General features: G+C 47.8%; 4 protein-coding genes across 5 annotated transcripts; 2 read left to right on the top strand and 2 right to left on the bottom strand.

Moving 5' to 3' along the window:
* Positions 1 to 71: 71 nt before the first annotated feature.
* C17H11orf52 (chromosome 17 C11orf52 homolog) lies at positions 72 to 7,605 on the bottom strand. The gene is made up of 4 exons (XM_065697256.1): positions 7,405 to 7,605; positions 3,983 to 4,023; positions 3,372 to 3,418; positions 72 to 3,009 (listed from the first exon to the last, which is right to left on the bottom strand). The coding sequence occupies exons 1-4, from the start codon at positions 7,434 to 7,436 to the stop codon at positions 2,773 to 2,775; spliced, it is 357 nt and encodes a 118-aa protein (XP_065553328.1). The 5' UTR covers positions 7,437 to 7,605; the 3' UTR covers positions 72 to 2,772.
* CRYAB (crystallin alpha B) lies at positions 7,068 to 18,352 on the top strand. Of its 2 annotated transcripts, none has more exons than XM_065697255.1 (3): positions 7,068 to 7,136; positions 16,751 to 16,873; positions 18,020 to 18,352. In XM_065697255.1, exons 2-3 carry the CDS (start codon positions 16,751 to 16,753, stop codon positions 18,221 to 18,223), a joined length of 327 nt encoding a protein of 108 aa, XP_065553327.1. In that variant the 5' UTR covers positions 7,068 to 7,136; the 3' UTR covers positions 18,224 to 18,352. The 2 variants fall into 2 exon arrangements, with proteins under 2 accessions (XP_065553327.1, XP_065553325.1); XM_065697253.1 differs by lacking the exon at positions 7,068 to 7,136 and adding an exon at positions 14,664 to 15,195.
* On the bottom strand, positions 10,754 to 12,669 carry HSPB2 (heat shock protein family B (small) member 2). The gene is made up of 2 exons (XM_065697169.1): positions 12,559 to 12,669; positions 10,754 to 11,695 (listed from the first exon to the last, which is right to left on the bottom strand). The coding sequence occupies exons 1-2, from the start codon at positions 12,650 to 12,652 to the stop codon at positions 11,244 to 11,246; spliced, it is 546 nt and encodes a 181-aa protein (XP_065553241.1). The 5' UTR covers positions 12,653 to 12,669; the 3' UTR covers positions 10,754 to 11,243.
* Positions 18,353 to 20,349: 1,997 nt separating the features above from the next.
* Positions 20,350 to 24,660, top strand: FDXACB1 (ferredoxin-fold anticodon binding domain containing 1). The gene is made up of 5 exons (XM_065697052.1): positions 20,350 to 20,546; positions 21,065 to 21,221; positions 21,363 to 21,566; positions 22,202 to 22,360; positions 23,469 to 24,660. The coding sequence occupies exons 1-5, from the start codon at positions 20,378 to 20,380 to the stop codon at positions 24,658 to 24,660; spliced, it is 1,881 nt and encodes a 626-aa protein (XP_065553124.1). The 5' UTR covers positions 20,350 to 20,377.
* Positions 24,661 to 25,029: the final 369 nt, after the last annotated feature.

Here is a 25,029-nt window from a genome sequence, read left to right as displayed (position 1 = left end):
CGCTCTGCAGGCGCTCAGCCGGGGCCGCGTGCGCGCTCCTAGAGTCCCAGTGCATCAAGTGGGCAACAGCCTCCCCCCAAAGTGCACATTTATTAATTAAAACTAAAAATTACATCTTTAATGTTCAAGGAACATTTGATACATTAACACTCATTTAACACCTAAACATAACAACCTCTGGAAACACAGGAGATACGCTGTTGGAAGCTTTTAATATTCAGTGCAAGACCAAGTCCTTTAGAAAAAAATCCTTACTGCAGAACATGTGACTTTCACATTTATCTATTTAAGGCCTGGTAAACAGGCAAAATTAGTGCTCCTGTTCCTGTGTAGAGCATCTGATTATCTCTAAGACATGCTGTACTTCCAGAAACAGCAAGTGCTAGCTACATGTGGAAGATGGAGCTCCTTAAGGAATAGATGAACTATCACTCCAGGCTCTGAGGCATTCATTAAAAGATACTACTGTAGCTCCCAATTAATTCAGAATACCAAAGGGCTGATCTAGATCAACAGAACTAAGTGACATGACTAAGTAAAAGCAAGTTCCTCTGAGTCAAACCCAGTCCTACTTAGTGTAGTGCAAAACTGGTTTAACCTGATGGACGTGCAAATTTGCATCACTCTGGGCTCAGGAACTTGACCTTATTGTCTGCGCAGCTTGCTGTCCCTGGCCCCAGCTCTTCTGCTGGGTGAGGAAAAACTTCAGTACCACATGCTGTGTGTGCCACTGCAATAGCAGACTGTTTCACTTAACTGTGTTTAAAAATAACCCGTTGGAGTCTGTACCTTCTAGAAAACCTCCCATTTCCTGAAAACTATAGTCCATCCTTAATAATGTGTCTAAAAAATCCAATTTCTTCCTATGACAGGGAGGGCTTGAAAGGAATTGAAGCCAGTGTCCCTTTCTAGTTCTTGTACCAGCGATTCAGGGCAAGGAGGTATACAATTGGTGCCCAGCATGAACCAGAGCTAGCAGCACTGAGTGCTAAAGTGTCTTATGACTCCCTGACATACTCTCGTAAGTAAATCCTGTGCCCATTCAATCCTCCTCAGTCCAAAGGCCAAGTTTTCATGCTGGGCATGGAGTACAGAAAGGGACATGGAGGAGAAGAAAGAGGAATCCTTGGCACTCAAAAGAACCAGCCCTTAAAAGAATATAATCCTGTACCTACTGTAAATGAAGGGCTTTCTATTGCAGACTTTACAATAGCCCCCCTGAGGTCAGATAGATAGCATGGGCAAAAAACCCTTTTCAGGTAGAAAAATATACTGTATCTGTTATAAAAAAGGTGCCTTCTCCTTCAAATGTTCCTCTGGCTTTACAATGGCCCTGCTGAGATGGGTGAAAAGGTAGAAAAGATTGGTCCTCTAAACACTTCCACCTTAGCAAACGCTGCCCTTAACAGCTTATTTTTGTAATGGGCAGGAATTCCTTCATGCCTTTTGCATTTAGCTGAGCCATAATATGCAAAATTATGTCTGGTTAGACATTGTACCAAGGTGTCCATTTTTAAACACTGGCAATAAACAGGTTGTCACATGATCTGCATTTAGCTATGTAAACCATTATTTAGGAACAGAATGTGGCAAGCATTGATTTAGTGCCTGAAGATACCGCTTGGGAGGCCTGATCAACTGACAGTGCTGCAACTGCCAAATGCAGTCCAGTGGCAGAAGCCTTTCTGATGATTGCTATACTGGATTACTAACACTATTTTAAATCCATAAACAACTTCTCGAAGGTGTATCTGGGAGGGTCAGCAGAAAACACCACATGGTGTGTGCTCTATGTTACTGGGGTTACCTAAGGTAGACAGTACAAAATAAGGAAAATGGAGGAAAAAGTCCAAAGCCCTCTTTAAAGTTGACCAGGATCCATCCCTAATATCTCAGGCATGCAGACAGCTGCTGTTCTCTAAGGACTGCATAAGTGCCCTAAATATAGGCGGTGGCTTTTAAATGCCTGCCTTGCAGTTAAATTGTGAATTTTCCTTGTTTCATTTCCAGTCAGAGCCAAGAGCTCACTGCTCACTTCTGGGCATGTTGGGATAAGGATGCGTATCTGTACAGCCCTTCAGTGAAAGAAATTGTTCTGTACCCCTCAGTTAATTTTGCATTTCTGGCCTTGGTTTTAGCATGCTCTGCATGGTTATAGAACACTACTCTTTCTTTGAGAAAACAAGGATTTACATAGGACATGACTTCAGTTACAGTGGCAGGTGTTGGGAGAAGACGTTGCAGTAGATACTGTTAGAAGTTTCATGCCATTTCTTCACAGTATCATCCACATGTCATTCTGCACACTGCAGAATTTTCTTAACGTTGACATAAAATCCTATGACATCTCCCTTGCCCCAGTATTGAATCCTGTATGCCATATTCCCAAATCCATCTGCAGAGCAGCACTCAGCTCGTCCTGTGCCACAGCAAGAACTTTCTCACTGCAGCTCTGAGCTGTGAGTTTTAGCCTTCATCAGCCAAGAACAGCTCTGTCTTCTCACAGTGCTGAGAGGAGATGGGTTGCCAGTTTCAGAGGCAACTCTTCCAAGGAGAAGAGGTGATTTTTGCCAGCAGAATCAGATAGGAAGCTACTCATCATATGAGAATAAACATGTCTGTATCCTCCAAAGAGAAATGCAGGTGGAAGACACAGCCTCTCCACACTTTCTCAAGGACAGTTGACATGTCTGTGAGGTTAGCTTGTGTCTACAGCATCCTTAAGTCTGTGAAATCCTTTTGCTGCTGAAGGAGAAGAGGACCATCAAGCCATTATACCAGGGTCCCATTCTTACTATCATATTTCAGCCTGGGCCGGGGGAAGTTGAGGGTGGCATACTCTGTGGCATTCTGCATTTGTAAGTTTTTCACCTCTGCTGCAGAGCGCTCACGGACCTTGGTGAACACTTGGATGTCTGCGTAATGAATGCTGTCATCCTGCTTCATGCTCCTGGGTTTACTCACAGTGGCGTAGACAGGAAACTCAATGACATCTTCATACGTTGGAGCCTTTGAGGAAAAAGAGCTCTGGAAGGTCAGCTCCCTGGGCTACTGCTAGACACACCATCCCCAGACCAAGCAAAGACACCCTTCACACCTTCCCCAGCATCATCCAGGCCTTTGACACCTCAGGAGCAGAAAGAGATTTCATCTTACTGCTTCCACTGCACTTTAGGGGGGAAAAATGGGCCCCCATCACTGTGCAGCAGTGCACGTTGCTCCCACAGCCATTAAAGCCTATACAGAATGAGACAATTCATGGCTCTGAACAAGCTGCCCCATGTCCTCCCAACCCATGTTGCCTAGGGTGTGGTGGTCAGCTCTGTCTCTTCTCAATAGAGTTAGGAAAACAACGCTGGGAAGCTGTTTACCTTCCTGTCAGGCTGATGCTGTTGGCTCTCATGTCTCACATTTGTTCCTGAAAAAGAAATACCAGAGGTTCAGATTAACAAAACTGTTTATTGTTCCACCTTTGAATGCAGAAATGCAGTGTCTGTCCCATGGACTCTCCTCACTGGACAAAAATCAAATTTCCATCTCATCTGACACCCTTCTAATGCTGTCTCTGGGACCCGCCTCCAAGAAGAAAGCCTGGGCTTATTTCCTTGGAAAAAATAAGGTTTTCTGGGATGACAACATGCTGTGGACCGCAATGTTCTTGGCAGAACCTAGGAGGACAGACACAGCACAGAGAGATTCCTTGTTAGGCCCTTGGAGATGATAGATCCAGTTTTATTTCCTTTGCTGCCTGGCAAACATATTTTGCCCAGCATGGTCCAAAGTCCACTGAATACAACTGGGATATTAAGGTAATGCACTTTATTCTGAGGGACTGATGTCAGACAGATGTTTACAGCCCTTACAGTACGGGAGGGGCCTCAGCCTCAGAGATCCAATTCGTGGCACTGACTAATGTTACCTAACCAGGGGCTCAGTGACTATACCCTTTCTTGACCTCTAAAGCATTTCCACAAATCCTTACCTTGCTTTTCTTTCTTTCTTTTAAAAGGCGAAGGACAATTCCTGAAATCAGAGAAAGATGTCAGCACTGAGAAGCCCCAGCCTCTGCTGCCATAACATGCAAACCCAAATGTACCACCCCAGGGTACCATATCTGTGGGTAATGAGAAAGGCCCAAGTGTCTCACAGAACTTCTGAGCCAAACCAGAACATGAGTGACTCTTGCAAGGAGAAGGTCCAAACGGGAGTTGTGGGGATGTGTTTCCTTCTCCTTTGACACAGCTACCATGACCCACAGAGACCCCCAAATCTCCTTGCCTTTCAGCCCTGCCTGGCTGTCTGATGACAAACAGATGATGATGAGAACAGATTTCACTGTGAGTTTGCAACTACATTTCCACAGCTGTATGATCAAAGATGCAGTATATATGCATGAATATAGAGCATGCCCTCAGTTGGAACAAAACCCTTCTCCTAGGGCTGGATGCTCTGATAGCCCCACACACTCCACTTTGCCCCCCTTGCCGAAGGAGCAGCCATGTGCAGATCTTGTGCTAATTTAGTGTTTCAGACAGTTTTCCTGTTGTCAGTTTTCCACTTAAAACACAACCAAACCAACCAAGCACTTAGTATAATCCAAGCCAAACCCTAATCTTGGCTGTACCAGTGTGATCAGAAAGATACCAGCCAAATACAGCTACGTTCCAGCCACAGAATGAACAGGAGGTGAATTCGTTTCAGCTGTAACAACAGAGCCAGGAGCTGAGCCCACTGGTCCTGGCAGGAGCACAGGCTGCCTGGCAGCGCAGAGACGTGTCCCATTCTGGGTCAGATGCATGAAGGCAATGTTATCGTTGCATCGCACCCAGAGGGCTGGCTGGAGCAGAGCAGGAGCCAGCCCTTGTGTGGCTCCTCCTGCGTATGCATATCCATCTGGTGCTGGCTGCTGACCAACACAGCATGCAGCTGAGGGTCTCACACAGGTCTGTGTCTCTCCTGCAGCACTTATAATGGGGCTACAGAGCTACCAGATGGTTCCCAAGAAACACTTTATGTCCCACATTGTGTGCATTTGCCAGACAGTTCTGCCACAGGCAGGAACAATGCCATGCCTAAGGCAGAGCTCTGCCTTTCCCAGCTTCTAGAGGCAGTTCCTGTGGGCGGGCAAGCAGGACAGTGTGTGCTGTAATATCTTTGGCACTAATGGCAAAACAAAAATAACCATGAATGCAGGCAAAGCACTTTGAGACCTTCAAAATGGTCAGTAATGATTAACCAGGCTTGCTAGATCAGGGAAGTCAAAGGCAGCTTTGGGGAAAGCAGGCTGGCCATGGGCCGATGCAAAAGGATCCAATGCTCCTTCTCATGCCTTAGCTGTGTGCAGCCCCACAGAGGCACCAATGGCCCTCCAGTCCTCAACAGGCACAATCTGGGGGGCTGTCCCCACGAGTCAGGGCCCCAGCTCAAGGCAGTGTTGCTTTTTCTTGTGGTATTTCTCACTTGGCTCTTGCAGCTTCCTTCTCCACTGTCTCTGCGAGCTTGCAGAGACTCCAGGGACTTCCTTGCCAAGGCTTGTGTACTAAAGCACTTCGCTTCTCTACAGCATTCAGCCACTCAGTATTCAAGCTGCTTTTGCTTGTTTTGGTTGCTTTCCTTTGTGGAGAGCACATTAACAGCCAGTGTGTAGGCTGGAACTATTCTGAGGCTGTCTGCAGGCTAATCACAGCCAGGCAGGAGACAGCATCCCTCAGCCTTAGATCTATGGTATTTAGAACGGATATGGCAAGGGAAACTAGAGCAGGGCAAACCTCTCACCTCTTCTCGAAACCAGGTCAAACATGTTGTAACTAACTCACAGCCAGCTAAAAGCACATTGTACATTCTACATGACAACACATATGTCCCTGCTCCTGTATTACTTCTTCCCCTTTCCCCATGTCAGTGACAGCTTGATTTCTGTCCTACACAAGCCTGCTTTGCAGTTGGTCCCGAATTTTGGCATCTTTTACTCTGCATGCACACCAGAGGCCCTGAGTACTAAACAAAATGGTGAGAATACCCGGGCCTGCCCTCCACAGGGCCATACTTGCAGAGGTCCCCCGACCTGAGGGCAAACTTCCCTTCATTGATATCTTTCTTGTGTGAATAAATTTGTTGTAATGACTTTTCTTTCAAGGCAACTCAGTCTGTTGCTCCTTGCTCTGTCTCCCTTAGGGCCTGTGCTTTGGTAGTAATCAAGACAAGGATTTCCATACAAAAGAAGGTGATTACCTATCTCCCCTTAGCCCTTTTTTAAGTTTCACCTTCATTTAGAAAGCTCAGTTCTTTGCTGACACAGCTGTGGTGCTGAGAAAATACACAGAAATAAAAGCAGTAAAGGAGTCTGGAAACACCTGAACTAAAATTAAGTACCATTTTTTCCCTCTGTCACCAAGGTAAAGCTATGAATCATGCAGACTTCTGCAGTGGGGCTTCAAAGCACCAGTCTTCTCTTAATTGTGGACCTCTGGAGGTGTCTTCCAAGCCCATTCCTATTTACCTTGGAAGGACCTCGGTGCCCTGAACCTCCTCCTTTGCTTCAGCCACTAGGTGATGCTGTGCCTCTTGTCATTATTAAAAAGCCCTGATGAATTTCTAATACTTTTAACAGATGCAGTGTTGGAGAGAATGCCCTCGGAGCTTCATCTGTATTCATGGCTCTCCCCTTGTACCATGCTCAGAGCTGAAAATATTTCCACTTGGCACCGAGTGATGCTCCACTGTGCCCTTTTTCTCTAAGCAGGAGGTCCAGGGCACAACATGAGCCAGGAGGGATTAAACTGTCATCCTGCTCCCAGGGAGAAAGAGCAACATCATCTGAAAAACGTGGCCCGGATTTCCCAAGTGCAAATAAAGCCCAGACAGAGGCAGGCAGGGAGAAGGGCTGGAGGAGCTGAGAGCAGGATGGCATAGCTGACCCTATCAGCCTTTAATGCCAGCACTGCCCCAAAGGCCCCTCCCTGCACTATGCCAAAGGGACACATATGGTGTCTACCTGCCTGGAAACCCCCTGGGGCAAGGACAGGGATTTTAATCAGATCCTTCCTAGAACTGAGCTATTCTCAGCTGCTGGCATGGCTGTGGGAACCCAAGCTACCAATCCCAGGAGGTGCCACAGCCCGTGACGGCTGAGGGATGTGAGTAACAAAGCCCCTTAGCCTTTCCCTTCGGCAGCAGGGGCTGCCCCAGCCTGCCATCCCCGCCCCGGCACCTGCAGTGACCCAGGGTCCGTGCTGACTTGCTCTCGGTTTCGGTGTGAGCTGGCATGGTGCAGTGCCGAGAGCCGGGCAGCAGCCTTGTCAAACCCAGCACCAAGAAGCAAAGCTTGCAAGTCCACCCAAACTTCAGCTCAGGCTGCCCGGAGCTTGCGCTGCCATCCCCGTATCTGGCGGATGCCGGACTCACCATGGTCGCCCGCAGCTGCAGCGATTGCCCATGTCGCTCCCTCCTCCATGAAACAGAAGTGTTTTCTGGACAGGGAGAGCTTGTATTTCCTGGTTCCTGATCGGCCCCTGGCTATTCCAAGGGAGTGTCTGGCAGTGTCGGATTTCTCTCCATGCTGTACTGACGCTTTGCTATAGGCCCGTGCGTGCCATCTACCGGAGCGCTTGCCCTGGGCTCTCCGTGCCCTAGGGACAGCGCTCACCTCTTGCTACCCAGATAGGAAAGGGCAAGGTAGCAGCATCCCTCTGCCCTGGGGCTAAAATGCTGCTTTGTGATTTGCACAGTGAATGTCCCTCCGCTATCCCGCTCTCCCATCAGCGCAACCCGCTGATACAAGCAGTGATGCAAAAGAGAATGAAGGAGGGACTTCAAATGTTCCTGATAGAAAGGACAAACACCAGGGTGGGAGCTCTCAGTGTGTTCCTGCTGTTCATCATTGCAACTCCAGCAGGATGTCAGAAAAATGTGTAGCACAGGCTGGCATCGTCTGGGAAAGGAAGTGTATTTTCTTGGGAGGGAAGGTGGTAACCCAGTGGAGGTGAGAGCAGGCTTGCAGGTTTACTCTCAGCTGAACTGTAGTGCTGCTGCTTCTGCCACTGGCAGAAAGGTATATGAAAACTCAGGGACATTACTGGGAATCTTTTTTCTTACCTAGCTAGATGTAAGTGTATAGAATTTTGCTTTTGAGAATGACAGAATCCCATGAGGGACCTCACATCATTAAGAACCTGCAATACAGCTGTTAGGCTTACCCCTTAGCACCTTAAACAAGAGCATTAATGTGCATTTTACCTTTTTACCCCTGTTGAGAGCCCTACAGACTGTGGTGGGTCATTGCTGGACTGAATGACAGATAGCTGATCTCTGGCATCTCTAAGAGAGCTGATGCTCAATACTGAAAAATACCTTGTCAATGTAGTCCTTGAGCAGAAACTGTGCTCCACAGCTTTGATCTGGGAGACAACCCCAGTTCTGTGCAAATCTGAATATCTCATGGGATGTGCTGACAAGCGGATAAGTTTTAATTTATGCTTCTGGCAGGCTATCTCAGGAACCAGTGCTAGTCCCCTATTCCAGCTGTACCCATGCTCTCAGCCAGGCTCACAAGCATAATTTATCATCTGCCCAAGTGCAGAGCAGAGCCTGTATCTGTCCAGAAGTGGCAGGAGATGAGTTCTGAACCACAGGGCACAGCTGCTCTCTTAGCTGAACCCTGGATGAGCTCACTGTGACCTTCAGAGCCTGAGTCTTGCTCAGAAACTGCTTGTCAGCATGTGGCTGAAGAAACTGTTTGGTTCAGTCTGCACCACAGTGGCCCAGGGAGAATTTAAGATCAGATTTATGTGGGTAAATGGGATTTAGTCCTAGTCCCAACAGTACCATGTTCTCAGGGTTCTGCAAAGATCTGGTCATCTCAGGAGTCTGTCCCTGCTTGGGAAGTTGCAGACTGTCTGTGGGTTTGCCACAGACACTGTTGATTTAGAGAGCCAGTATCTGTTTTGATTTCTGGGATAACTTGGGCTTTGCTGTTCTGTGGACAAGAAAGAAGAAAAGGCTGGGAGACTGTTCCCATCAGCCCCTTTCACAAATAGTGGAGCTGCTGGTTTGAGCTCCACCAGAGAAACAGAAAGGCATCGAAAACATTGGCAGAGCTGGAGATCACTTGGCTGCCACTTTGCATTCCCTCCTCAGTCTGTGTCTGCAAGGATGAAAGAGAGCATGGCTTCCAGCGCTCCTGCTCAGCAAACCAATCAGGATATTTTCTGCAAAGCCTTACAGGGTGCAGAGGAACAGCCCAGTGGCTGACACCAGGCAGTGCCAGCCCCTCTCACTGCATCACTGCTGGGGCATCTGTCTTCATGCTCTCAGGGATATCGTCTGGGTAACAAGCTGTGCAACTGGCACAGCATCAGCCTGCAAGTGCCCAGCAATAGAGAATGAACTCATTGGAGAGCAAAGGGAGGGCTAATAAAAGTCAGAGGGGAAACAGAACTGTGTAATGACTACTAATGCTGTGCATTTCTATTGCCATGTCAAGGTACCTCAGCCATAGAGGAACTGAAGCCACACTGTGATAGGTGTGGTTCAAGCACAGGACAAGCTGACATTGCCTATACAAAATGAAGGGCATCCCTCAGTAGTAGAGACTGTGAGTGTGGGGTACCTGATCTGCACTGCAGGGAAGGAGTCTTAGCGATCTTCCTGCTTGCTCTCATAAAGCCTGCAGGCAGGGCTGCACTTAAGTTGGCTCTGATCCTCACTAATGGTAGGGGCCCTGAGAAGTTGAAAATAGCTGCAAAGTGGTTTGCTCTGGTCTGGATCTCACTTTGCCTGGCAAGTGTGAAAGAGCAGCCTTGTATCACTGTTTCAGCAACCAAGGAGGTATGCTGCATGGGACAGACTCCTGAGCAGAACATTTCTGGCCCAATTTGTTCATGGAGGAAGAGTGCAGAAGTCTGCAAGTCACATCCCAGCAGGGAGAGGGAGAAGCTCTATTCATGGGGACCTTGCTACCTCCTCTTTCTGTGAGAAGGCTGCACTGAGGCATGCCAGGGACCCCCATATTTGGCCAGTGACACAGCATTTTGGCTGCTTTAATTGGCTCTGACAACACAAGGATTGCAACTGGCACCTGCTGAGCCCTTGGGGCCATCCCAAGGCAGCAGCTGCCACTGACAGCAGCACACACGAACCCTGGCCCAAAATCACAAGACTACTGAGACATTTCTCATGTAGCTGGTAGCATCACACTGTCTGCAAAAGGGACCAAATTCATCCCACCTGTAACTCTACAGAGAGTGCTAGCATGTAAGCAAGGCACTTGGGATCTGAGCAGAGCCTTTCTTTTCAGCAGTTTGGGGTTCATTTCTCTCATAAGGGCTGAAAAGGGCATGAAATGCATGTGTGAACAAGCATTATGTCCCATAAACCAGAGGGCTGAAGCAAGCAGAGGGCATGGGTTGGCATTGTTTAATTGGGCTAACTTCAGCTGCAGGCCTAGAAATGCACAGTGAGCTTCCAAGAGCTCATCACTACATCTTTTCTCCTTGAGGATGTTGCCTACTGTGGGCTCCCTACAACAGCAAGCAGCTCCAGCTGCACCTGAGCCAGGAGAGTCAATCACAGAGGTCCCCCTGGTGCCCCATGGCCAGAGGTCCTCCAAGTCTCCACTGATGCCATTTCCACAGATGAGCTCAGTGTGAATAATCTACTGCTCTGCTCCCCACATCTGGAGCAGCTAAAGATCTGTCCATCCTTCCTGCTGCAGAGTACTTTAGCTAGAAGGAACATGAATCCAATGGAAACAAGCGAAGATCAGAGGCAGATTTATTCCTCTTTCCTCCTGAGAGCTGCAGGCACTTTTACAGACCAACAAGCACCTTACATCTCCATAAGGTCAGAAGCAAGATACTGGGATTATCTCTTCCCTCTTCCCAGTACCCTCCTGGGCTAGAGGAAAGCAGCTGTTTAACAGTCCACTGTGACACAGCTTCACAGTTTAGGGCAAGAGTGACCCTTGCCATTTGGGATGAGAGGAGAGCACCTTGCACGGTGCTCAATGAGCACTTGACCTAGGATAAAACTTGCATTACAGTCCCTCACACCAACACTTTAGTCCCCCTCTTTTTTGGTTCCAAGTCCCTTTTTCCAGCCATCAGCCTTAAGAAGCAAAAATCTGGCATACGTATGGCTGCTCACAGCCCTGCTAAACACTGATGATGGGAAATAGGGGTCTGTCACCATGGATTCCCCATCCCTGTCCCACCCACCTTCCCTATGAAAGCCCAGATTCGGGGCCTTTAGGACTCTTTCTTCTCTTTTCCTTCCCCAGACTGTTCTTCTTTCCCCACTGGCTGCTCCTGTTGAGTTATCTTCACCTCATTGACTCTGGCCTTTATCTCCTTCCCTGTCCGGGGAGCCACAATGCTTAAAATGCCATCATGGGACAACGTGGCTCTCACCAGCAAGGGGTCAACATCCAGAGGAAGGATATAGGTCCTGGTGAACTCTCGGGAGATGAAGCCATGGCGGTCAGCCTTCTGTGGGTGCTGCCCCATCACCTCCAGGAGGTTGTCCACAGTGCGGACAGTGAGCTCATCCGGCAGAAAGTGACAGACATCCAGGAATACTTCGAATTTGTGCTCATTGAGGCTGATCTCAGAGGTGCCTCTATCCAGCTGCTTATTGATCCGAGGCCTGATGTAGTAGCCATGGTACAGAGCAGGTGCTAAGATCTCACATGGGGACACACCTGAAAATGAGACACAGTGAGGAGTGTGGGGTTTCCAGGGGAAGGGGTTGCTGAAGGATGGTTGGCAGCAGATAGGGGAGGCTGACAGGAGGAAGCTAAGGCCTGGCAAACACCTTGGTTTTGCCACCACATCAGCACAATATGGATGAAGTCTCTTTCAGTTCCTACCTTTGTGTCCCTAAAGCACATACACAGCCAGATGCCTGCCAGACACGGCCTCCCACCACAAAGCCAGCAGCTGCCAGCAAGACAAGGGCTGGTTCCAGCTTTTGCATGTCTGCTGGATGAACAGAGAGGGATTGGTAGGTGCACTGGGTGCCCTGCAGTGCAAAGCACACAGCCAGGGATGGGCATGGAAAATGCTGATGGTGAAGAAACTGCCCTGAAGAACTAAAGGCCTTTTGTGTGCCATTGTCCAGGAGGCTTTTCTTGGAGCTTTTTGCATTTTCACGCTGTTGTGCTGGTGCTGAATGGTTCTGCTGCTGCCCACATTCCTTCCCCTCTGCCAGCCACTGCCCAGCTTTGTGCTGAACACCACAGCTCAGCTTTTCTCGACAGCCTCCGGCTGCAAAACCACCCCCCCCTCTGCCCCCAGAGCATTTTGCTCCATGTTTGCACAGCATATGCATGAATGCCAGACCACTGGGGGCATGAGGGAGAACAGGAGAGACAGCAGTAAGCATGGATGGAGGAAGTGGACCTGAAGAGAGAGACCCTGGCTATTCCCTGGATAACCCCCACCTCCGTTTGGGTTCTTGCACTTAAAATTCCTTGGCTCTACCTTACCTAGCCTGCTCTGGAGCTCAATATCCCCAGGGAGACTCCACCAGCCCTCTTGCACCAGAGAAGAGAAAGCTGCTTACCTTCTCCAAAATTCTGGTCATAGATCTTGCTAGGGTTGGCAAACTCATACTCCGAACTCATGGGGTAGGCATGGGGGACAGTCCTTGCAGCCATGGTGTGTCTTTCCAAGCACTCACTGCCTCTGAGAGTGAAGGCTGCAGATTGCAAGGTTTTAATTGGGTGAATTCCACAGGGAGGAGTGTGTGATAAAAAGATGGACCAAAATAACCACAAGCACAGGCCCCGGGATGCCTTGCCAGGGTGACGACGGAAGCTTCTCACTGCATTCCAGCAGGGAGTGCAGGCACTGTCTGCAGTCAGGGACCTCTCAGGAAAACGCCTTACCTCGTCCCACCCTGTGAGATCCCCTCCTTGAGCAAGGGGTGCAGGAGGCAAACGGGCAGCCAAGTACAGCAGGGAGGCACAGATGTGAGCTAAGGGAGGCTAAAGCAGAACAGACCCCAGGCTCTGCTGCCTGTGGTGCTCCCAAAGGCAAGGGCAAGCAGGAAAGTTCATTGTAAGCAGGCTCAAATAGTCCCTAACACTGGTCCTGCTGGCCCTGCAGCACCCAATGGTGATAGGGCAGTAGCTAATGATGGCTGGTGCCTGATCAGGTCATGCACAGTCACATGAAGTCACTATCACACCCATTTCCCCACTGTTAGCTTAGGACCCAAATCAGCCCTTCCTGTGCCCTACACAAGGGAGGTTCATTTTCCCAGCAGCTGAGCATATGGCTCAAGCCTTTTGCTCCTATGAGTGGTGAAGTGGTGCAGGTAGTTAACAGGATTCAGGTACTGACTCCTCTGCATCCTGAATGGTGCTGCTGCAAGCTGCCTGTCCAGACTGTTCCCTGTCCAGAGCTTTGGCACAATGTAATGAGACCCAGGGAAATGCTTGTGCCAGAGATCACGAGTTAACAGGGATCTGAAGCTGGCATAGATCCAGTTTTATTGAACTGGGGGTGGTCAGGGGGAGGGAGGAATGGGACACGGATGGGGGGAAGTAGTGTACCCTGAAACCAGAGATTTCCCTGAGTCCATGTCCCTGCAGTTTGAGAGCAGGTGCACTACTGCTGATGTAATGGGGAATTGGAGAAGGTATTTATAGCCTGAGCTGTTGCACAGAGCAAACCCTGCTCCCTGTTCTTGCAGCCACGCTGAGACAAAGAGGGTCAGAACCTTTTGCAAAAGACTGGTGGTGCTAGCAGTAAGAATGATGTGCCTCTGGGCCAGTAATTGTGTTTAAGTTGCAAGCAAACATAGGCAGAGACTAACTCTTGCCCTTTAAGGACAGTTGCTGGGCTGATGCTATTGCAACGATTTAGGTTCACAGATGAGGCAGGAATTAAAATAAATGTGTGAAGACATATTAGAAGCATAATTATTGAAAATCACTTACTGCGAGGGCACAGACAGATAGAGGCAGCTTGCATCCCCGAGAAGTCATGTCGCAGTGTAGCATCATGGAGGCTATTGGCACAGAATCACAGAGTGGTTTGGTTTGGAAGCGACCTTAAAACTCATCCAGTTCCAACCCCCTCCTGCCACATGCAGGGACAGCTTCCACTAGACCAAATTGCTCCAAGCCCCATCCAATCTGGCCTTGAACACTCCCAGGGATGGGGCATGAGATGGACTAAGCAACTATGATAGTCAATGAAGACATGCCCTGGGAAACTCCCCATCATGCCTGGTTTATCTCTGCTGACAGCCCTCTGGAGTACTCTGAGGTCACAGTGCTGGGCTTTTCTGCTCACTCCAGCCAAGTGGTTTCTGTAGTGGGCAAAAGATGAGAGGTGTTGGGCTGAAGCACTGTGAGGAAAGCCATCCTTCATTCACACACACACACCAATGGGTATCCACTAAGGCTCACTGGGCTGCAGAGAACTGCATTGCCAAGGGTATCTCAGCAAAGACCTCCTGGAGTCTTTCCTGCCCTCCAACTAAAGCAGGCCTGTGCCCTCCTTTGCCTTAAGAAGGCGCAGATCTCTCCCTAGGCTGGTGGGTGATGTATGACTGAAGTCTCAGTGCTGGCAGTGGGAACAATGGTCCCTTGTCATTTTCCCTGTAAGCCAAAGATAGGAGTTGCATTGATCCTGCTGGCATCCAAAGCAGCTGGGAACATCCGCCAAGCCTGCCTGGGTCTCTGCAGATAAACAGCACGTGGGGAGCAGGGCGGGTGGCTGGGCAGTTTGGCTTCTTGCTGCCCCATTAGGCTCCTTTTCTTCTTCTCCCCTTCCCCCTCCTCCTCAGCAATGTGTTCAAATCCCTCAGACAACTACTGGGCACCACTGAAGGGAACAGCCCAGGAGTGGGACAATAAAATCCCTGACACCACTGTTCAAGAGGCCTGGCGGGGGGAGAAGATCAGGCCAGCTGCACGGATATAAAGCTGTCGTGCGCTCCCGGCACAGCACTGCAGCACAGTTGTTTGCCAGGCACCTCCAGCGCACTCCAATGGATATCACCATTCATAACCCCCTGATCCGCAGACCCTTCTTGTCTTGGTTGGCACCGAGTCGTATCTTTGACCAGATATTCGGAGAGCACCTGCAGGAGTCAGAGCTACTCCCTGCTTCCCCCAGCCTCAGTCCCTTCTTGATGAGATCCCCCATTCTTCGGATGCCCAGTTGGCTAGAGACAGGACTCTCTGAGGTAATCTTCCCTTCTTTATGCTCTTTGTTATTGCTGTGTGCACATCCTGATGGGCCTGGAGCTGGAGACCCATGAAAGCTGAGATCTTGGAAGCTTCTTATAGGTGGTTATTAGGAAAAGGCTGAGGAAAAGGGTGCTGTGTTTGTGCCTCTGTTCTTCTGCATTAAGCAAGAACCTCTGTGTGCTTTTCTAATCATTTGTAACTGAGTGCAAGTATTGCCCTGTCGTTCAGAACAGAAGCAAACTGGCAAACAAGAGCTGACAGAATAAAGGAGGAACCTTTATCTCCCTGTCTGCTGTGCAAAACTTTCAATCCCACTCCCTCCTGAGAAGCAAACAGCACAGGGGTAGTTGGCAGGTGTAATGGGATACTGATGTCAGGCAGTGTGGGAGCTCACGCTGAGGAAAAAGGGGCCTATTTTAGAGAATCACTGCTGAGAAGAGAAGCATTTTAAGATACAGGACCCAAAGAATCATGAAGCAGCCGGCTGCTTACTTCAGGGGCTGAGCCAAGAAGCACGTAGCTCAAACAACCCTACCTGTTCTGTGAGTCAACTGTCTTATTTTCAAGTAACTTTTAGAGTTATTCTAAGCCAAAGGATTGAAAGTATTGTTTTAATCTTTGCATAATGTTTCCCTTGATTTAGTGACCTGAGTCTGGCTGTCCCCTGAAGCAGCCATAAAAAGCGCCACAGGTAACAACATCTCACTCAGTAAAGAAGTCTTCTGGAAGGAGAAGGAAGAAGCACTTAGCCTCCCAGGTCAAACTGTAGAAACCAGTAAGCATAGAGCTGGCACAGAGTCTGCCTCCGCATCCCAGAGCAGAGCTCCTGGAGGCTTGCATGTTCCTAACCATGAATGCAGCAGGAAGGCTGAAAGAGCCAGCTCATATAGCTAAGTTCCACACACGTGTCCAAGACAGGCAGAACTTGAAAATGCAACCTCAGAAGGCAGCAAAAAGCAGTGTTTAATAGAGGTGATAAAGTGCAAAATGGAAGGGAAATAGGTGAGATTAGCAACAGGTGATTTTGAGTTTTGGCAAAAGTCCTGCTGCTCAGCTTATGGAGGTGAGCAATGAGGCTGCGCTTCTCACCAGTGACACATTATTTGGGTTATTAAAGAGCAGTGATACAGGGGAAAGCCTGCAAGCCTTCAGATGAGCTTCAGTCAGCTGTACAGGCAGGGTTTCTTTTGCTTTTAAGACTTGGCAAAATCCAGCCACAGCAACTGGAAACCCCCAGACATTCTGTAAAAATAATTGGATGCAAAACCCGTATGCCAATGTAAGAGTCAGTTTTAATAAATTCAGATTGAGAATCTCTTCCTTGCTTCCAAGGAAAACATCTATCAAGAGAAAGCATTCACATTTTAGATACCGCAGTGATGGGCATTAATGTAACAGGACAGCAAAGGGCAAAGCCACCCAGATCAGAATGCCAAGTCAGATACTGCATGTGTAGATACCACACTGAGTCTTGAACTGCTGTATTCTGAGAGTCTTTTTAAGCTGAAACCCTCACCCGCTCTTTTCTGAAGCCACCTACTTGTTTTGCAGATGCGATTGGAGAAGGACAAATTTTCTGTAAATCTTGATGTGAAGCATTTCTCCCCTGAAGAGCTAAAAGTGAAGGTGCAGGGGGACATGATAGAAATTCACGGGAAGCATGAGGAGCGCCAGGTACTTCTACTTTAATTGTATGACTGATAGAGTCAATGTGAACTTCATCTATGGTTAAACAAGGAGACTGCAAAATAATCCTCTGTGCTCATCTCAAATAGTTTTGGTTTCTGTATTAACCAATCCTAATGGAAGATGCTCTGTGCAACACCCCACCCTGCCCAGATGATCCTAGACTGGGCAGCAACAGGGTGAAGATTTATTGCTGATGTTACATGAACTGTGAACTGAACTGGAAAATCACCTTTGAAATGGGCATTTTTGGGCCTCCCTCATTCTGTGAAGAGGCCAGGAATGCAGGGAGGCATTCCATAAGTTAACAACAAACTGTAATAGCTAAACCACATAATGAATCAGTGCATTACCCTGTTCTGTTACCATGAGGCTACCTCTTCCTGAAAAAGGCCCATCTACCAGTTTGTAATCTTTAAAGACTGTGTTCTGCTGTCAGCATTGCTTGCTGGCTTGGAGACCTGTGTGGCAACTGGACAGCCAGAAGTCAAAAGCCATGTCCAAAGCTGTATGCAGCAGGGTTTGCCAGTCTCCACCTCCCTCCACCACTGCCTCCTTGCCAGAAGGAAACGAATACATGTAATAAAATAGCTATGTGACTGGAATTGTCAGCTTTAAGAGCTTCTGGGATCACACAGGTCTGTCAGTCAGGAAATACAGCATTACTTGTAGCTGGTGGAAGCCTATAATCCTGACATAGCTTCTGCAAACTTTTTTTTGGCTAAGAAAATAATCAAGTACTATAGCAGAGATCAGCTCACTAGAAAGCTGTGTATTTCTAATGTTCTGGGGACCCTCAGGAACGGGGGTAGGTGGCACTGCATATGAGTCTAGCTGCTGCATGTTAGGAATGACAGCACACCCCTGTGCAACGAGACCAGTCTCTGGCACATACAGCTCCTTTAAAAAGTGTACCTGCAGGCATCTACAGCCTAGGCAGGGCAGTGCCTCACTTCTGCGTGTCTTGTCTCTTTAAAAAGAGCATCTCATAATAAAAATTCTTCTAATTTTCTGAAGTTTTCCTGTGAGAGCTGGAGCCTCCCAGTCTCGGACTTTATGCAAAGAGCCCGTGGTTTAGGTGGAACTGAGTGAACATTTCTAACCAGGGCTGTTCCTTCTCTTCTCCTTTTGAAGGATGAGCATGGCTTTATTGCCAGGGAGTTCAGCAGGAAATACAGGATTCCAGATGATGTGGACCCTCTGACCATAACTTCATCACTCTCTCTGGATGGTGTCCTGACTGTGAGCGCACCAAGGAAACAAAGTGATGTCCCAGAGCGCACTATCCCCATCACCCGTGAAGAGAAGCCTGCCATTGCAGGAGCGCAAAGGAAGTAGGCTGCTCCTCCAAGTCACCCTGAGAGAGCCACTTGAGAGCACTTTTCATCAGATACCAGCTATGCTGAATGGCTACTCTTATTATTTATGCTGAGAAAGTTTACTAACAAATAAAACATGAATAAGCAGCTTGTACTTTGTTGTTTTAGCACTGAGCACAAGGGAAATGACGAGTCAAAAAACCTTTGTGAGGTTGCTGTGCAGGGAAACATCATTCTTGCTTACAGCTTGAGTGGCAGGTGTGTCAAGAAGAGTTTGTCTTTGTGTTCACAAACACTTTGCTAGTTTCACTTGGTGTACTCTGATGTTTTGCAAACATCTAATTGCATGAACCTTTTCCTTCAATATTGCCAGAGGATTTCAGAGTGTTTCACAAGCAACAGAAAGTTTTTCCAGTGGAGACTAGACTGGTAAAACAACTTCATGATAGTCAAACCCCTTTGAAGTGTGGGTATTCGATAACAACTGACTGGAAGACAACTGTATCTTAAATCTCTAGAATGACTCATGCTATGGACAAGCATCCAATTCCTGCCACCAATTCAGAGCAGTTGCAGTTTAAAACTGCAGAGCTGCAGTAAACACAGGTATATCTAGAGAGGAGAACATTCTGCTCTTATGATGCAAATCACATCACTTTGAAACCATGTTGTCAGTGCCCTTCAAGCAGCTAACAGGATCTGACATCTACAGTATTAATCTGATTTATGCAAACATTGTTGAGCGGTACAAAACACAAATATTTTCTATAGAGTAGGCTTTTGTTAGCCTCAGATTTGGGAGCAAGAAATAGGAATTTTGAGCGAAAGATCACTGGGGATAAAGGTGATGAGGTTAGCTAGACAAGAATACTTGAAATGCAAATACCACTCCCTGAATGACTTGAAATACCTGTTCTGTGGTGGCACAGGAGTGCAACTCAACAATGAGAAAACGACAGAAAACAACCCTGTCATCTCCAAGTACAAACATCATTCAGAAGCTCTTCTTTAGCTACACTACAGATCCAACAGACTGCATTTCAGTTCTGTGCATGTACTTTTTATTCTCCAGTACTTTGCCTTGTGGTAATCTGAAAAGGATGTTGTTTCAGTGAATATACTGAAAACCTCACCCCATAGGGGTTCTGTTGATAAATCATTTCATTGGTGGTGCATCTCCAGCCATACTGGGAAAGTTTAGAAGTGCTGCCCAAGTCCATCCACAGTTCCCCAAGGCCAGTATCATACATTAAGGACCATGGAGGGATTTGTACATAGAGATCTTGGGCATGATCTGACAAGAGAAATCAACAAGTCCCTAGGATCATCTTGGATCTCAACACCAGTTAACATGACATAGAATATTGTCCTTTCTACTCCCACAGTCACTGGAGAGGGACTTCCTATACTTGTGTGTGTGACAGAGGGCACCAGAGAAGAGCTGTGCTCCTCCTTGAGGACAAAAAGCTTTTTTGGTTGGCTGTTTTTGTTTGGGTGTTGGGGTTTTTTTGTTTGTTTTTGTTTGTTTGCTTGTGGTTTGGTGGTTTGTTTGTTGGTTTTTTTTTTTTTTTGGGGGGGGGGGGGTAGGGGATAGTATGGTGTCTATTTCCCTAAGCTTTGATCCTGCATTTCTCAGTACGAAATACGTCTCAGAATAACTTACCCACCCTTTGAAACAAGGTGATTTAGCCAAGGCCACAGGGACCTAATGGGCAAACTGGACTCAGACCTCATTGCAGGCGGTAGCTCTCCGTTGGAGCTTGCTTTTTGAACAATTTTAAGCTTTCCACTGTCAGTGACTCCTGAAACACTGTCCTTGGCCTCTGCAGCAGCTGCGGGCCCACAAATAGAACAGGCGCCAGTGAAGCACTGCTATTCTCTCTCAAGCCATAACCCGCAGTCCTGAGGCTACACCGGTTTGTCAGTTATAGCTGCTGGCTTCCCCTGGGGCGCCGGCAGCTATGCGAGCTCTGTGCAGAGGGTCCGTGTCGGGGAGCGGCTGCCGACAAAGCAAACGGAGATGGCCGCAGGTGCCCAGGCTGCGTTCGAGAAGCGAAGCCCCCTTCGCAGCGGAGCCAGCTGAGCCCAGCCGGGGCCAGCGGCGGGGCGGCCTGATGCCACCAGCAGGCGACCGATGGAAACGTCATGAGGCAGCGCCGGGTGGAGTGTGGGTATGGAGCCGGTGCGCCGCGTCCTGCTCATCGGGGAGGGCAACTTCTCCTTCGCGGCCTCGCTGTGCGAAGCCGAGGGAACCCACGTCGTGGCCACTTGCTACGAGAGCGAAGAGGAGGTGTCCGGGTGCGGGGGAGCAGAGGATAACATCCAGCGTCTGCGGGAGAAAGGTGGGTTCGCACCCCCGTCGTTGGGGAGGGAGGGTGGTGGCGGTGGTCCTTGCTCACAGCGTCCTAGGAGGTCGGGGCGGGGAGAGGAACGGTGTCGGTAGTGCTCAGCCCTTAGCTCTAACCGCTGTTGTCATGACAAGGCTCTGGAGCGGCCGCATGCCTTCGTTAGATCAGGGGTCCGCAGCTGCCATTCCCTCCGCAGGAGCTGTGCCGTCACTTTATAGCCCTTCACCACTCCACGCACCTAAGACGACTGCTTTTGCCAAGAGGAATTTGAATCAATTTGCCCTAAGGTCTAATCAGGCTGAAAGAGAACTGAAACAAGTAGCCAGCAGAAGACTCCGCAAGTGAGCAAAGGAAACCTAGGCTTTTTGGTTTTCCTAATGCACGGGTGGGAAGATGCCTGGTAGCTGTTGCTCTGATATGCTTTAAAAGTGGACTAGAGGGCTAACTGCTACCTTCCTTTAACATTTTCCATACTGATTAACATCAGTCTTGTTTTTCAATTGCTGTTGAAGGAGCTGAAGTTATGTTCTCAGTGGATTGCACCAAGCTGAAGGACTATTTTTTACCAGGAAAAAGAGAATTTGACTGTATTTATTTCAACTTCCCTCACTGTGGGAGAAAGTCTGGGGTAGTGAAGAACAGAGAACTTCTTGCACACTTCTTTCATAGGTGAGTAAGCCAGACATAGTTCTATGCTAATTGAATGCTGTGATACAGATTTCTAGCTGTGTTATGTGTGTTTTTCTGACACTGTAAGATTTCTGAGTGTGATAGCAGGATTTTTTTTTTGTTTCCTGGCTTTCCTTCCAGCTCTGCAGAAGTGCTATCCGAGGAGGGAGAGGTCCATGTGGCTCTTTGTAATGGACAGGGTGGGACACCTGCTGATCAACCAAGGAGAGAATGGCACAACAGCTGGCAAATAGTGGCTGTGGCAGCCGGAGCTGGATTTATCTTGAGTAATGTTCATCCTTTTAAAGCAGAGACTATCCATGGATATAAGTGTACTGGCTACAGGTAAATGTGGCAAAACTGAAAAGTTGATATTCGTGCTCTTATAATACCTCGCACTAGTATGGTCTTTTAGTATCTTGTTTGTTGGAGAGAGGAACTTCCTTTAATTTTCTTTGAAATAGCTACAGTTCTTTTTCGCCTCTGAATAGAATAGCCAAGATAAAATGCAAGCTTCTTGCCAAAGTACCCTTTAAAAAATAAGATTATTTTAGGATTTTAAAGGTCAAAATGGCCCATTTGAGAACAAATGTCAATCTCAGCCTAAAGATGGGAGGAGGACTGTGGAACGTGTAACTGCTTAGCAGACAATCACAGAATCACAGCATGGTTGATGTTGGCAGGGACCTCCAGCCATCATCTAGTCCTACCCCACAGCTGAAAGCAGAGCCAGCTACAGCAAATCACTGAGAGCCACATTCAGTCTCCAAGGATGGTGAATGCACAACCTTTCTGTGCAGCTTGTTTCAGTGTTGGACCACTCTCCCAGGCAATGTCGCATTTTAGCACCTTTTAATAAGACCTAGGATTCAACAAGAAGCATGTTAGTGTTGCACAGAGTTAGCTGTGTGATTCTTACTTACGACACATTAAGCATGGGAAGTGATCAATGACTGTGCTCTGCTTTTGTGTATTGTCAGGAGTCAAGATAAATCTTTTTGTGTAGAGGGTGCTTTAAACCACGTTTTCACACGAAGCATGCCACTTTCATATTTCAAACCTATGAGCTGCGAAATAGAACTGGAAAACAGAAAAGTTTCTTTTCAAGTACCACAGGTACTCGTGGATAAAATCAATAGGTAAGTTTTATAATTAGTTTCTGTTTGGCAGTAACACACACTCCTGCTCTCAGTGGGAATGACAAGGATAGGTGTCAGATAAAATGGAGTTGCTTCACCTTCCCTTTTTACAGAATTTCCTGTTCCATTTCTTCTTTAAGTCTGCTTCCTGTTGGCTTGTGGTTATGGCCTACTTAAAAACAAGTCTACTGTGGAGAAGTGGCTAACAGAGAAAGGTCACATTCCCATCAACGAGCTGAAATAGAACATTTGTTTAGAGAATGGTGCAGACTTACTAGCACCAGATACTGAGGAACTGAGGGACATCTGGAGGGAAGCGCCATGCTCTGGCCAATTACAGACAAGGACACTAACTAATAAACAAGATAAGCACATAAAAATAGAGAATATAAGAGTACAGAGTTTAACTGTAAAAATAATGAGCTTACGCAATGCCTTATTTGTGCCAGAACCAATCAAGTGCCTAGTATTTGCATATTCATTGTTATATTAACCGAAGGTAGCAGCCCAATAAACGAATCGTGCTTATTGATCACAATGGTCGTGTTGATTCCTCCCTGCTGCAACAGTCTACAAAACAAATAAAAACTTTGTGAATGAGACCGAGCTGCTGCGTACTTGAATGCACAAATAAAGATGAAAACGTTAATCTTTTTTCTATATTATGGAAGACATTCAGGAGCTGACTTGGTGTCGGCTAATACCGCAATACTAAGGCTAGGAGGATTAAAAAATACCAACTTCTTAGGTGAATTACTGTGTACTTCAGAGACTATCTAAGTCTAACAGAATTTGATTCACTGCTGTAGTTTGGTAATGCATGTGCTGGGTGGCAGTGGTGATCCTGACTGTTAAGTCTCATTCCTTTTTTACCAGTGAAAGTGCAATTAATTCTTGATTGTAACATGGAGACAAATACCACTGTCCTGAAAACATGTTAGCCATTTCAACACTTTTGATGAAAGACTTGGCTTGTTCGGGTAATTATTAGAAACCTTAACATCTCAGGCTGTTTTGGGTAAATTGCTGGGCTCAAATGATGATCACAAGAAGGTGTCTCAGGGAAATCTGTTTAGTGGTGTGCATAATTCACTTTTATTTTTCACAGGGGTTTCCTAGAGCCAAATTCAAATCATCCAGTACGGACACTAAAGGAGAAGCTCACTGCAGAGCTTAGCCAAGCCTTTCCATTACAAAACATTGACTCCTGCCTTCCTCTGCTCCACCAAGGTCAACTCAATGGTGCTTGTCACTCAAATGTCTTTTGGATCATTCTGAACCCAGAGGAGACTCCAAGCACTGAAGAAATGTCTAATGGACTGGGAAATGCAGTTTCACTTCACCATGTTGATTTTTGCAAGGATGCAGATAAGAATGGCTGGGTGGATGTACAAGAGGGATGCCACATTTCAAAGCAGTATTATTATCTTAGACCTTCCCTTCTACCTTATGCTCAGGCAGTAATACAAAGAGGAGCTTTTCTCCCAGAGACATTTTATGTTATTTCTGGGCTGGTTTTCAGGAAGTGTTTTATCACTCCTTACTCCATGCCTGTTTTTCATGAGATGGTTTTTGTAAGTGCCATTAAGAGAGGTACAGAGAAAAGCTATATCCAGATGCTGGTGAATAACATTAAAACCAGCATACATTCTCTTCACCAGACTGTTTCCAGCTTTAAACTGAGTATCAACCTGCAGGAAGCAATGAGCTTTGAAACAACTGAGCTAAATGACTTTGCTGCTTTTGAATCTCAGCTTAGTAAAATTCAGTACTTAATCTGTGTGGAGGCAGATACTTCAGGCTCCCATGACAAGGACTCCTGTGTGGGAGTTATAAGAACAGCTCATTATGAACTAGTAAGCAGTGAACTGGTTATTGTCTTTGCTTCATTGAATCTTGACCTCCTAGTCATGCTGATCTGTGGAATATGTGATTGGCGAATGCTCTGGACATCAGACAATCGGTTCCTCCATCAATTTCCTAGAGGGGAATTAAGGCTATTCAAGAGTTTTTCTCTCTATCCACCTTCCTATGTGCATGATGTCAGCTTTTGGATTCCTGATGGGGAACAGCTCGATGAAGTTGCTTTTCACACCATTGCCAGGCAGGTGTCGTGTGAAATGGTCACATCCATCCAGTTAATAGACAGTTTCCAGCAGTCAGAGACAGGGCGGAGGAGCTTCTGCTACAGGCTGACTTTTCAGTCCTGTGACAAGGCCCTGAGCCGTCAGGTGGTGGCAGAGATGCAGCTGCGTTTCCGGAAGGAGATAAACCAGCACTTGCGTGTAACTGTTCGATAGAACGGTGTCTGTTGTCTTCGAGTGCTTGAGCAGTGCCTGTGCTTTCCGCTGGGCTGGAAAACCCGTCCTGCCTCTCCCTTGCCCTTGCCACCAGGTGCTCTGCAGCGCCCGTCGCTCACAGCTGCGGGGCTGGAGGGGGTTAAAAGGACCCCCCCCCCTTGTGGCCTAAGGTGGGGGAGTGGCGGCGTCGAGGTCCTTGTACGTGCGGCGGGGCACGAGCCGAGCGCGTGCTGCAGCCCCGGGCGGGAAGCTCGGGGGATGCTGCACGCGCTGGGCGCGCGCCCCTCGCCTCAGGGGCGCCTCGCGGGTGGGCGGGAAGCGCGGGCGCGTGCGGGGTTACCTCAGCGGTGTGAGGGGGGCGCCTGAGGC

The sequence above is a fragment of the Lathamus discolor genome, chromosome 17 (assembly GCF_037157495.1).
Source record: "Lathamus discolor isolate bLatDis1 chromosome 17, bLatDis1.hap1, whole genome shotgun sequence".
NCBI classification, from domain to species: domain Eukaryota; kingdom Metazoa; phylum Chordata; class Aves; order Psittaciformes; family Psittacidae; genus Lathamus; species Lathamus discolor.
The sequence above is the reverse complement of the archived record's forward strand: the minus strand, read 5'-3'. Positions and strand labels throughout refer to the sequence as shown.

Coding starts and splice junctions, on each gene's coding strand:
- C17H11orf52 (XM_065697256.1), bottom strand. CDS start 7,436: ATGGGCAATCGCTGCAGCTGCGGGCGACCATG. Junction 4,024..7,404: donor TGCAGCTGCGGGCGACCATG/GTGAGTCCGGCA, acceptor CTCTGATTTCAG/GAATTGTCCTTCGCCTTTTA. Junction 3,010..3,371: donor AGCATCAGCCTGACAGGAAG/GTAAACAGCTTC, acceptor TTTTCCTCAAAG/GCTCCAACGTATGAAGATGT.
- HSPB2 (XM_065697169.1), bottom strand. CDS start 12,652: ATGGCTGCAAGGACTGTCCCCCATGCCTACCCCATGAGTTCGGAGTAT. Junction 11,696..12,558: donor TGACCAGAATTTTGGAGAAG/GTAAGCAGCTTT, acceptor TCTCATTTTCAG/GTGTGTCCCCATGTGAGATC.
- CRYAB (XM_065697253.1), top strand. CDS start 14,998: ATGGATATCACCATTCATAACCCCCTGATCCGCAGACCCTTCTTGTCT. Junction 15,196..16,750: donor TAGAGACAGGACTCTCTGAG/GTAATCTTCCCT, acceptor CTTGTTTTGCAG/ATGCGATTGGAGAAGGACAA. Junction 16,874..18,019: donor GGAAGCATGAGGAGCGCCAG/GTACTTCTACTT, acceptor CTCCTTTTGAAG/GATGAGCATGGCTTTATTGC.
- FDXACB1 (XM_065697052.1), top strand. CDS start 20,378: ATGGAGCCGGTGCGCCGCGTCCTGCTCATCGGGGAGGGCAACTTCTCC. Junction 21,222..21,362: donor CTTGCACACTTCTTTCATAG/GTGAGTAAGCCA, acceptor CTTTCCTTCCAG/CTCTGCAGAAGTGCTATCCG. Junction 22,361..23,468: donor CTCGTGGATAAAATCAATAG/GTAAGTTTTATA, acceptor TATTTTTCACAG/GGGTTTCCTAGAGCCAAATT.